The 12,855-nt window shown below is 41.5% G+C and overlaps 1 protein-coding gene across 1 annotated transcript in view; it reads left to right on the top strand.

Moving 5' to 3' along the window:
- The window catches only part of robo1 (roundabout, axon guidance receptor, homolog 1), a gene marked incomplete at its 5' end in the record, with an annotated part of 222,044 nt that overhangs the window by 66,898 nt on the left and 142,291 nt on the right, over positions 1–12,855 (top strand). The window contains one exon of the mRNA XM_080460331.1: positions 1,766–1,855. Within this exon, the coding sequence (XP_080316457.1) occupies positions 1,766–1,855 (90 nt within the window). The remainder of the gene's footprint in view (positions 1–1,765; positions 1,856–12,855) is intronic.

Raw genomic sequence — 12,855 nt, 5'->3', positions numbered from 1 at the left:
TTTCATAATACAAGGAATTTATCCACACTGTACATTAATGTAATGTATATTGTGGATGGTGGTGGTGGTGGTGAAGCTGGTGGGGGTCCTGGGCCTACAGTACATTAGTACTTGTTTTAGTTTTGTTATTGATGGTCAATCCTCATCCACGGGTCAATTTAGGCTTCACATACTTCACCAAAATGAATATCATTGTATTTTCTGAATTTCTAAAAAAGAACAAAAATACAACATTAGTAATAAATTGTGTTTTACATGTATAGTTTGATAAAAATAGATTTTATTTTAAGAAAGAGTAAGCATTGGATTTATTTTCCAACATGTCGATCAGTGCTAAGCAAAGTGAAAACACTTTGAGACTGGTGTCATGCTGTAAGTGCCCGTCCATGTCGCTTCATGTCTGATGCAATCCCATCACATGTTTAACGTGTATCATCACACTCCATTCATGTGCATGACTCTCTGCATGACTCTGTAACTCTGTAACTGACATGTTTGCGTAACTCACACGCTCTGTTCGCCTGTAGTGTTGCCAGTCAGATGCTGCGGTTTGGATAAACAGTCGAGTTCGGAAGAGCCAGATAATAAGGTTGGCACAGCATGAAGCCTTTTCAGTGCCACATTAATTGCAACACTACGGGCACAGCCGGCGGGCATGATCACTGCGTTTTGAAAGTCTTCTTTTGTGTTTACCATGATTAAAGTGTCCAGTGTAAAGCGTGATATTGGGTCATCACTGTGTACACAATGAGTCTATAGATTTTAACTGTCAATTTTCTAATGGTGGGAGGGGCAGATGAAACGATGGGTCACCTTCTTTTCACACTCTAGCGATCAAAAGTACTCTCCTGTGCACTATTTATCTGAAGTGGTGCCAGAAATCACTGAGGAAACAGATACTTCCGACAGACTGCCACTCACTTAGCTGAAGGGGTTCGACTATTAAGATCCCTCTTACATCTGCCCCCCCAAACTCAAATTAACTCCTGTCAGTGGCATACAAAGAGAGGAGGCATGGTGTATTCTGATTTATTTCACACTGAGCCATCATGAGGGCACAGTTGGCCTCCCGTCGCCCCGATAATCCATGCACACCCCGGCCCTCTTGGCCTTTCTTCTCCTCCCCTCCCCCACTGTCCCGCCCTCACGCCGCCTGTCGCACGCACTCAACCTGTCAATCCGAAGAAGACACAGGCACCGAGACCAGCCCCAATCAAAAGGAAATGATTAGCAATTAATGGTGCATCCTTGTATTTGCATCAGGACTGTGTGAACGGTGTGTGCACGCATAAAGAGCGGCGCTGTCAATCAATCAGAGGGATCCCTCCCTCCTCTGGCCTGCCCATGTGCTCCTTTAGGGGTGCAGCCACTTTTATCTGTTGATATGGTTGAGGTGACGGTGCTTGACTCCCACAAACTCCACACAGGACAACAGGGCAAACTCCTGCTGAGGATCAACACGTCACTCTGATCAGTCCAGACCGGTCGACTGGCTGACACGTCTGAGATTTTCATTTTATCTGTCCGAGGCCCACAGGTTGGATTCTACAAACAGTGCAGGGATTGTGGGTGTTGTTTACTGGGATGTGGGTGTTTGGACGACTTCACCCAAGGCAGAGAGTACAAAGATGGAGCCCGGCTCTTCTTAGCATGTTTGCCATCTGCCTGTTCCGAGGATCCAGAGGCCTGGACTTTCACACCGTGGGTGTGGAAAGTGAACAGAATGCATCTGGTTTCTCAGTCCCTTTGGTGTTATTGTTGACAGAGACGGGAGTCACTCAGGAAGGAGCCAGTGAAGGGGCAACACCAGCTCCCACCTCCCAACACGAGGACGACAACTCTTTGGGCTACACAGGTACTGCTGCTGCTTTCCTATCATTCTTCAAGACTCCCTCCACACAGAAAATAAAAGTTGCTGTTTATGTTGCTCAGTTTGAAAGAGTTGCACGGCAGCAGCTGTGTCCACTTACATCACTTTTTGATGGGTCACAGTGTGTATGTTCTCATTTTAAGACTCATTTTAAGCTCCTGTAGCTTTGTTACATCAGTAAATTTGAAGCAATAAGCTACTCAGTTGGAGGTTTATTACAAACTGAGAAACATCCCATGTTGGGAAGAATATAATGATTTGAAAAGTATTTGCAGGCTGATATGTTTGGGCTTAAAATTTATGGTGATAGTGTGAGCACATGTATTTCCCCAGGCAGATTATTCTTCAGTTTCTCACAGGAAATTAGAATGTTTTTGGTGTACATTCAACATTTACTAACCCAAATTAACACAACTGACTACAAGTTAAGCAAGCAACACATCACAGGAGATGGTTTCATATTAAGGATATTTCATGCATTGAAGTGAAACTATTTCGTAGGAGAGAATGGTTTCATTATACGTTGACACCAAGTTTCATATTGTTTTAAATAAAACCAAATTTAAAAAAGCTCCCAGCTCCTCTACTCTTCTCTTCTATTTGCATAGTTAATTTGTTACTCTGTAAACTACAATAGAAGAGTTTTGTTCTCTACTTTGAGATTTTAGTTTCTGCAGAGTCACAAATTAGATCTGAAGTAAATCTGGATGTTTTAATTTTCTGAGTGTATGGACATCTACATGTAACAGTTTATTTTATTTTATTTCCCTACTGACAATCGTTGTTTTTAAAGAAATTTACAATAAAAGTAATTTTTTTGTTGTTGTTGCTTAAAACAAGTTTGAGCCATAGCCTCATTCAGCTTCATGACACTTTTTGATTTTGATATAACCAGAAAGCAAATGTAGGATATTACAACAAATACAAACCTCCATAGTTGTGGTATTTTCTGTACTGCTTCATAGATGTCAGGACCGATATGGACAGGGATCTCATCTCATCCAATGCAGAGAAAAGGACAACTTACCTGGCTAGGTCACCAGTTCATCACATTGCTGTAACAAGAAATTCACTCATAGGGAAACACTGTGGAATTAACATAACAAACAGAAATCCAGATTACCCACAGAAAGATACGAGAAGAACTTCACACACAAAGGTGAAAAGAGTTGATAGGATATTTTAATCATACAAACCCTTATTCTTAATGAAAAACGACTTACAGAGTACACAGTGATTAGCATCTTGCAATCAGAAAGTGCCTCATATGATCCTCCATGTTTTAACTGAGTAAATATCAGTGTCTGACAAGATACAGTTCATTTAATCATATCTCCTTGTTTCAGCTGTGTCATGTGAAGAAAAGAATAATGTAGGAAAACAAAACACAGTGTTACTTTACATTACATGTTGTAGTGGTCTCTCCACAGACGAGAAAAGAAAATCCTGAAATGGGTTTCTCACCTGAGGGGCTTCACACACACACACACACACACACACACACACACACACACCCACACACACACACACACACACACACACACACACACACACACACACACACACACAAAGGAAAAATGTCTGGAGAAAATTACCGATGACGCACGTGTTTTGGTTGGAGGGCTTCTTTTTCTGGCCTCGTTCTCCAGAGTGAGGATGAAAAGTGTTCACAGTGTGTTGTCGCAGACCGGAGATCCCCCCTCCCCAGGTGATTTACTAGACCTCACACAGCTCCAGGAAATCTTGAAAGAAAAAAGGAAATCTGAATTAAAAAAAAAAATTTAAATTGAGGTGCATCACTGTGTGTGGTAGGTCGGGGGATTTCAACTTTATTGTGCTACAAATTCAAAGTAACAAAAAAGCACACTCAGAACTATCGTCTGTATCAGGCTGCATATAAAGCCAAGACATCTTCCAAACTTTGAAACTAAAAAGCTGTCTGTCGCAGACTGTCAGTTTAAACAGGGAGTTCACGATTGAACATGGTTCAACAGCCTGAGGTTTGAACGAGGATTTAAAGAGGGAAATCAAGTCATATCAGCCTCGCTGCGTTTGTGTTCATTTTCAAAATGATGAATCTGTTGGGTGGACGGTGCCAAGAGTTCATCTTTAATCTGGCCATTTAATCCCATCTGTGCATGGAAATGAATCAAATCCTTCTGGCCAGTCAGTGAATTAGAAATGAAAGTGATGTGTCCTAATACCTCAGTCAGTCTGCAGCTGATAGAACCAAGTGAGTGCCTGCCAAAGACTCCATTTCCAAGGAGCGTGACTCTTTGGATGGGCCGTGAGGATAATCTTGACAGTCAGTTTGAGCACAAGTGAAGAGAAAGACTGGAGCTTCAGTCCGTTCAGGTGCCTGGTTGTTTTTAATTGTGAACATTGTGCGATCTGGACAACTTTCAAGAGGAGAGTTTAGTGAATTGTGGGTATTTCACTGATTATCTGATTGCAACAGATACATAACCAATGAGGGAGAAAGATACTGTATGTCCTTGTCTTCCCAGACCTTTCTGTAGCATATCTGGAATAAATCCCCATGTCGTTAATGCTTTCTCTTCACTTTTACTTATCATACAACTAAAAACAGCTGGCACAGTTCTGGCTATGTCACGCTAATGTGTTGTATGATCGTCACCTGGGACTAATACAGCCAACTGTGAATTTTATAAGGAGCCACATGCTGACCTGAAGTTTGCAATACATTAAAAGTGTTTTTATTGGTCCCCCAAGACATTGACTCTCAGCCAGCTTTAAATTGTTTCCTGATACCAAAGCACGTTGCAAAGAACTTCACATTCATAATGAATGAGGCTGACCTGTGTGAAGGCTGCGGCTTGGAGGAGCATGCTGAAACTCTTCAACGCAAACTTTGTTGGCCGCCGCTTGGCAGTCAGACACACGGCGAGGAGACGGGTCCTTGGTTCTTCTGCCTCAACATAAAAGGAAGAGCGTCACTTCAGAGAGGCCATCAGCAGCCATATCGTCCCTCTGCGCTGACACCTACCAGAGCGCCTGTCACACATCACAAAGGGCGTCAACTTCACAGAGCGCTTCTGTTTGTCAGGTTATGGAAATAAAGACAGGGAGAAAGAGGGGGGCCTAATGGTTGAAACGGTGTCATCACTGCAGAACGGAGGAGTCCAGACCGCCTTAACGCTGAATTTTACCTTCTCTCGCCGCACTCGACCCTGAATGTCTCGGAGAGCATTATCATTAGCTGATGATTGTACAGACAGGTGACGTGAGAACAAAGTCTCATCTGAAGAAGAGGTGCGGAGGCACCGAGGTTAACGTTGCTGAACAATCACAACATTTAATAGGCAGAATAGAAACTATCCATCAAACATACAGTGCAAATAGAAAATATGCTGTGCCAGTGACAAGAAAGATGACTTAAGATAAATGGTACACTGTTATACAATCTGTCCATCATTTCAGATGTTGTTACGCTCCAAAGTAATGCACGTCTCACACTGCTGTAGTCTAGGATAAGATTTTTGACTGAGAAAGTTTTACCTGACAGTGCAGAAGATAATGGTATGTGTCTGAAACATCCATTAGACTGGGCTGGGTGTTAGAACTTAACGTACAGCTTGATTTGAAACATTATGAGGTATATCCACAAAGCTAATTCCTAAATATGCCATTTTCTTTGATCCCAAATGTCTAACATTACATGGCATTTCTCTGAAATAATGTAAATAAGACAAGTCTCGCTTTTGGAACTAGTCATAACCTGTTTACTTTATTTGGGTTTGCTCAAAGCTTTCCACAAATCAGCACGTGATATTTTAATTATCTAAATGTACATTTTTTATTATGTGTACTACTGTATGTCAAATTAAATATTTAGCTTCAAATAAAACCAATTTAAGCTATAAACTCTTGCAATAGCACCATATCTATGGGAAATAAAATGCAAATTAATAAAAACTAAATATTTGAACTATTGTCAGTGGATCTCGCCTCAGACAATCAAAAATCAGCTAATTATCAGACTGCTGCTTCCATTCATAACAATACAGAAGATACGTTCATACATGAATCTAAACAACCCCCAGTGTTAGGTTTGATACAAACAGGTGATGAATTGAGCTCCTGTTTTCTATTTGCTTCCACTATAAGAGCTTGTTTACTTGGCTCAGTTGTCGGATGCATGCGTCCCTGTTTTCTCCTTCCTCGTGTGAAGGTGGAGTCATCTGTATCTGGATATATGGCGCTGACAGTTTTACCACATGAGAGATGGAGAGCTCTGATCTCTATTCATCCTTTGCTCTCGTCACCTGACTCCTACGCTGGCCTTGAGTCTCTACCCTGAAATCCAATTTCCTTGACAGTGTCACAGTCCCATATATTACCATCATCTATATGACGCTCATTTATGTTCATCTGTCTTAGTGCTCTGATAATCATGATGCAGGAAGCAGAGGGAGTGCCGCATACAAACTCAGCTGGCTGCACTCTCTGTATTATCGCCAGTACAGCCACAGCACTCATTTCCTATCAGTGCAACAGAAGAGAGATCCCTGGCCACGACTGGAGCAGCGATTCACTTGAGATATAATTAGTTATAAGCATGCACTAATGCCCTACATGGAGCTTCCCTATAGCCTCTGTGCTGCTGAGGCCTGCTAGAGGTTTTTTGTTCCCCGACCAATCTCTTCTCATTTCCCTGATCTCCACACAGCTTAGTATCACCCTGTCGGAGGAAATGGGTCTATTAGCCTTTCTTGTCAGGATAGCAGTGAAGTAATGTGGTCAAGAGGCACTGGAGTGAAGAGGGGGGGGTCCGATCTGAGATGGGAGTTAGCACGAACGAGCAGGGGTTGAATGCACAAAGACTAAGAGGTGGAAATTGGATTAGAATATTCAGATCCACGTTTCTAGTGTCCTCGTGATAATTGGGAATTAAATTGGATAGGGTTTTGCTAAGTGCTAATGATCAGCTGCTCTTGCCCCATCAAACACACTTAATTTCCCAGGGAAAGGATAATAAGTGTTTTCTTGTAAATGGGTCACATTCTTCACCAGCTCAAAGCGAAGTAAAATGCTTTGGCCCATCTAAGTTTACAAGGCCTGGTGGCTCCCAAAGCTTTCATAATAGTGACTTTATACAAACGCTCTGACCAGTGCAGCTACAAATGTGAATCTTTCAGTCATTTCCAGCATTAACACTGTGCAATGCAGAAAGTACCTTAAAGTTATAAATCTGTTACATCATTTATCAGGTTCCTGTGGTTTCTCAATGATATCTTTTTAGGAGAAACTTCATATGTTCCATCTTCCAGATTTCCAATCAATTTTTGGAAACCTATTAAAGGGTCATTGAGAGCAACAACATTTCAACACTGACAGTGTCAGTATTCAGTCTCCAGGGAACAGTGCAGAACTTTTAGGAATGCTTTCACCACTTCAGTTCTGCTTCAGCTGATGTAACCGGCCCCTGAATTACTTCACACAGGCCTGACTTTTTTTGAAGTGTGGGTGATCCCATTCACAAAATATAATTTGAACTGTATCTATCAAATGCCGAACTCCAGTTAACCTAAAAATCTTTGACCTGTTCGGACAACAAGGTTCTCTGTGTGTAGACTCAAGCTCAGATGAAAGCAGAGAAGAAGTGATTGGCGTGTCTCTCTGTGTTGGCGATGGCTGCGTTCACACTGCAGGTCTTGATGCTCAATTCAGATTTTTTGCTGGTATTGCATTTTTTTGCGGGATCATTCACATTACATTTTAAACACGACCACTCTCAGACTGCAGTGTGAACGTGATTGAACCCGACAGTTTCGGGCCCCAAAGCGAATGCAGAAGACGGCGTGAAGTCACGCCAAGCACGCTATTTACGCATGGCATGCCGGTCAACACCAGGGTTGCCAGATGTGACTCACTGTTTCCAGCCCAAACAATGTAAAAACCACACACCTCAATAAAAAACAGGTAAAAACCAGATAAAGTCGTAAAATAATATGTGTAATAAAGAACACGCCAGTAGCACACAAATATACAAAATAAACAAAGTTACAAGTTAAGAGAATTTGGTTCCTTGTGGGATACCCGCCATATCTGGCAACACAGTCAGCGCGTATAGTTCCGTTTTCAAGTGGTTGTTAAAAACGTGCTAGACAACATGAGGAGGGAAAGAAGAAGGAGAATGCCTTAAAAAGAGAGGACAGCTTTTAACATTTTAGCGGAACTGCTTCCTCCGATGCTTATCCGTGACGTTAGTCACGCGTCAATGACGAAGCAGACACATGTAGAAAAATGTCAGAATTAGTACCACATAGGAACGAGGCCTGGTCGCCTGGTGTGAAAAAATCGGAGTTGGAGGTTTCACACTGCCTCAAAACAGGTTGGCTATGGGTCAAAGAGCAAAAAATCTGAATCGGGTCGCATTTCCCTGCAGTGTGTTCAGCATCCAGTCTATCACCCATTGTCAGCGAGCTCCAGCCTTTTCTGCCCTAATGTGTCAAATGTCAGACACTGTGACATTTGAAATATCTCACAACTAACCACACTATACGACATGAATCTAATAAACTTTGGGCTTGACATGAAGTCTCCTATGCGCAGATCGTACAATGAAAAGAAGTTCGATCGCAGCTTGCGATGTACGTGACTCAACGTGATGTCCTAAGCGTGTGTCATCCTTTCACGAAAAATAACATAGCAAGACATGAATAAAACCCTCGCCCTTGTGGCATTTATGTGTTTGGCGAGAAATCCTCAAAAAGTTTTTGTTTACATCCCATATACTTTTTTGACATGTTATGCCATTGTAGTTGCAAATCATTTATTTTGGGTAACTTGAACCGGTCTCACAGTGCGACGAAGGACAAAAGATTTAAAGGCTAGACCAATGCTATCGCTAGCCCTCTCTCACCATTATCTTTGGTCTGGGACGGCCGGACATCACAGTCTGTGGAGGGCTTTACTCATATCAAGAACATATAGGACATATATCAGTTGTTTCAAACGTTTGGATTCTCAAGTTAGGGGTGGGCGATGTGGCAAAAATATCATATCATGATTTTTTGGAATAAAATCATGATCACGATTTTAGCACAATTCTTTTTTAAATTGATGTTTGAGTTTAAATTGTATCTGAACAGTGCAAATATTTTCCCGATGTAAAACATAGCCCCAACAGATAAAAAGAAAAGAAAATTTAGGCCAAACATATTTTCATTTATGTGCTATTTGTGCAATTTTGCCAAAGTGCAAATAACGTAAACATACCAAAAGGTCACTCTTGCAACATAAAAACTAAACTGTGCCTGGCTTTTGAGGTAGCTTTCACATGAACATTAAAAGTAACGTAAAAAATACAAAACAAAATTTAAATGAATTTAAATAATACTTGGGAAAAAAATAAATATCAACTGGTATAAACTAAGGCAATTCTGCTAAATATTATTTTACCACGATTTAAGTATACCAAAACATTAAATAGCTTATTGAAAAGAGTCTAAAATGCAAAAAATGTAAACTTAATAAACTGAGGTTATTTCATCCATCCATCCATCCATCCATCCATTTTCTTCCGCTTATCCGGGGCCGGGTCGCGGGGGCAGCAGTCTAAGCAAGGAAGCCCAGACTTCCCTCGCCCCAGACACGTCCTCCAGCTCTTCCGGTGGGACCCCAAGGCGTTCCCAGGCCAGCCGAAAGACATAGTCTCTCCAGCTGTGAGCTGCAGCTGCACGGCGAAGGCTGCAGGTCACTGGAAGCGCAGGGTGCCCCATCCAAGATGGCGCCGTGCTGCGACGTCAGCTCCAGTAGGCAGTGCCAGTCAATGAGGCGTCTCTGTATATTGAGTGTACGTGTGAGCAGCTTGGGGCACTGTGAAAGCCGCCCCGAGGAGGCGGGGCTTAGTAGCAATCTTACTAATTACAGATCAACGCTGTGAGTGACTGACAGCAAATGAAACTAATCAGTGTCATGGGATGTCCGAGACTTGGGGTGCTTTTTAAATCGTCGACCTGCTCGGTGATTGGCTTAAGATCAGCTCTGGTTTGTTTTCACGTGTTTCTACGAGATGAAGATAACAAGCTGTGAGTCTCTGACTATTAACTCTGTCACATCTCTTCTAATTCACCGTTTGAAAGAAGAAATTTGGCTGAAAAGCTGCAGGTCAGGTTCAACTTTCTCCATCATAGTTATTTTTAGATTCACACAAACAGAAAAGTGTTCAGAATTTTGCAAATGTGTCCAGGTTTGTTAATGTTTATAAATGTTTAGATGTGATCATATTTATAAATGACTGAAAATCTAAGAGCTTAAAAAAGCACACAATTTATTTGCTATTCTTTTTTGAGGTTTCTATCAAAGCAATGTAAAATGCTTTGAAAGATGTATTGATGTGTTGTTTGAAAATATGCTGGATATATTTTGTTTTTGCTAAACTCAGACGAACTGTCATTTCAAGTAATCCAGCGCCCAAAGACATACATTTTCTCAAAGGGACTAATGAAGCTTCTGCTTGTATTTGTTTACAAGTATGTTAATAAAAGTATCATCTTAATAAGATCTCTCTGTTCACTAGCTGTTTAAAAGTACAATCATTTTCATAACTGGGGCCTCTCTGAATCGAAAAAAGGCAAGATTGCTGTATTGTGCTATATAAACGCACCGTATTTAAATTATGTTAACATTGGATATGATATTAATATTGGAATTGAATGATAATGAAGACCCACACCTAAGAAATGTATCACCAGCCACCACTGCTCCTTTTACACAAAATAACAGAAACACAGGTAAATATTAACAAGGACACCTTTCCACCTACAAATGCATTACACGTTAGTGTGATGAATGTACCCACAGTGACTTTGTGAAGCTATAACAATGCTCAATAAATTAGCTGGACACTGCTACTGATAAGACAGATTAACATTTTAAAACTGACCTTAATTTGTAAGATCATTAGTGAACACAAAGGCAATAACGTACATCTCCGTGGCAAACAACAATATGAATGAACTATGAACTAATAAACTGAATGACACACCACAGTACACCCCAGACACTCGCATATAAAGTGGCAATTCACAGAACAAAGGTACTCAGAAGAGGTGGACCTCAAAACTCAAAATATGAACTCAAAACATATTTGTTTTTTTTAAATATATACATTCACCATAGAAGCTTAATCATGATAAGAAATGTCAGTTTATTTTGCAGTAGCTGACACAAGTAACACACAGTTGCACGTATTCAGTGTGAGCCTCATGCATTTCATTCTAAAATCGTTCTGTCACGCCACACATGCCTTTCCACATGTGAAGTTTCAGTTTTAACTTATTGCTGGACTTTTCCCTTAATGCTGGACTGTTTCACATGGTTTGATATTTTAGCCTCTGATAGCTTTTAGACCATCTTGATTTCATTTATGATATTACTTATGCTCAAAGCACTTACTTAGATGAAGACATACGGGGGAAATACTAATAGATTAGATATTTATTATTCTTTGTTTCCAGGTTAACTCACATTGCACAGAATAAATGTATATTTCCTCACCAGGCGAAATGTTTTTTCTTGGATACTCAACTAGTATTATTTGTTTGTTAGCAGGGTAGTAATAAACACATAATGCATAATCTGTGTCAAAGTGTGTATACACACATGGATAAGCATGGCAGTGTGCCCCACAAAGAAATCTCACCAGGAGTTGAAGTTAAAAGTGCATCCCTGTAAAACATGTTGCATTGAAACCAAACAGCTGTGGAATTTAGGAGGCGATTTCAAAAGCCAAGAAGTCTGTATTCCGGTGACCCAAACCTCGACTCTCTTATTTCTGCTCCCCAATCCTTTGCTCTCTCTCTATTACTGTGATCGGATGTAATAGAAGCGGCTGTACACATTGTTTATGATGCACGCTGTTAAACTTCAACACTTCTGGCTTGCCATATGCCATCGCGCACGCGCGCACACACACACTAAACATCACATTGCAGCACTGCTTTTGCTTTCAGGCCAATTAGCCATGTTTATGAGCAAACACATAAAGAGTGTTTGGACCTCACCACGAGCCTTGTGTCTCCTCCCAGTAGAAATTACTGTAATAACTGTCAGCAATGATTGACGGCTTGACGATCCGTAAAAAAAATAAATTAGCGCTGGTTTTATTAGTGCTGATGTGATTCATGCAAAGTCATGTTGCTCATGAGGTTGGTCCAGAGCCAGTATGAATCCTGTTCCTGTGAGACTGTGTGAGCTGTGCAGGGCTGTGGAGGCTCCACAGTGTGACTGTGTCTCAGCAGGGCACAGGGTCTTTGTGTGAGCCAGAATATCATGAGGTGGCAGGGTGGGGAGTGGGGGGGGGGGGGGGGGGGGGGCTGTAAATCCGAGCAGCACCTGCTCCCTCGACTCTGGCGCGTGGTGTGAGGTCAGCAGCACCAGATATCCCATCGATCATATTTATTACATTCATCACAGCGCCCGTTTGTTTTGGCAGCTGATCGCGCCGGGGAGAGAAAAAGAAAGAATAGGCTTTTTATTTGACGGACGGGGAATGCTTTTAGCATGAGCAGAGTCGTTGCATTCTTCTCTGCTTCCGGCCTTCGGAGAGACACCGGTCACTGATGTTGGGTCTAAAGTCCCACTGAAACCACAACAACTGACGAATGATACTCTAAGTACAGTTCTGGAAACTTTCTGGAAGTTAATGTCCCGTCACTTCTCAGCTCTGTGGCACTGTGGGTTTGTTTTTGAGGTTTGTTTTTACACTTTGGATTGATTTCCTTTCGATATTGTGAAACAGAAAATAATTTTTTAAAAAAACAAACAAACTCAAACTCAAAATGTTTATCCAGACGACAGATTTGCAGACGTTTCCGAAGGGTCAAACTTTGATTTCAGTTGCAGGAGCACTGCACGGCTGATAACGCCACAGCAGAGTGACTGGGAGGGGAATGAAGTCAACACTTTGGTCGGAAGGAGTATTTGTGATTGAACAGATTGAACAGCTGGAAGCAATG

The sequence above is a fragment of the Lipophrys pholis genome (genome assembly GCF_963383615.2).
Source record: "Lipophrys pholis genome assembly, chromosome: 3".
NCBI classification, from domain to species: domain Eukaryota; kingdom Metazoa; phylum Chordata; class Actinopteri; order Blenniiformes; family Blenniidae; genus Lipophrys; species Lipophrys pholis.
This window is presented reverse-complemented; position numbering and strand designations above follow the sequence as displayed.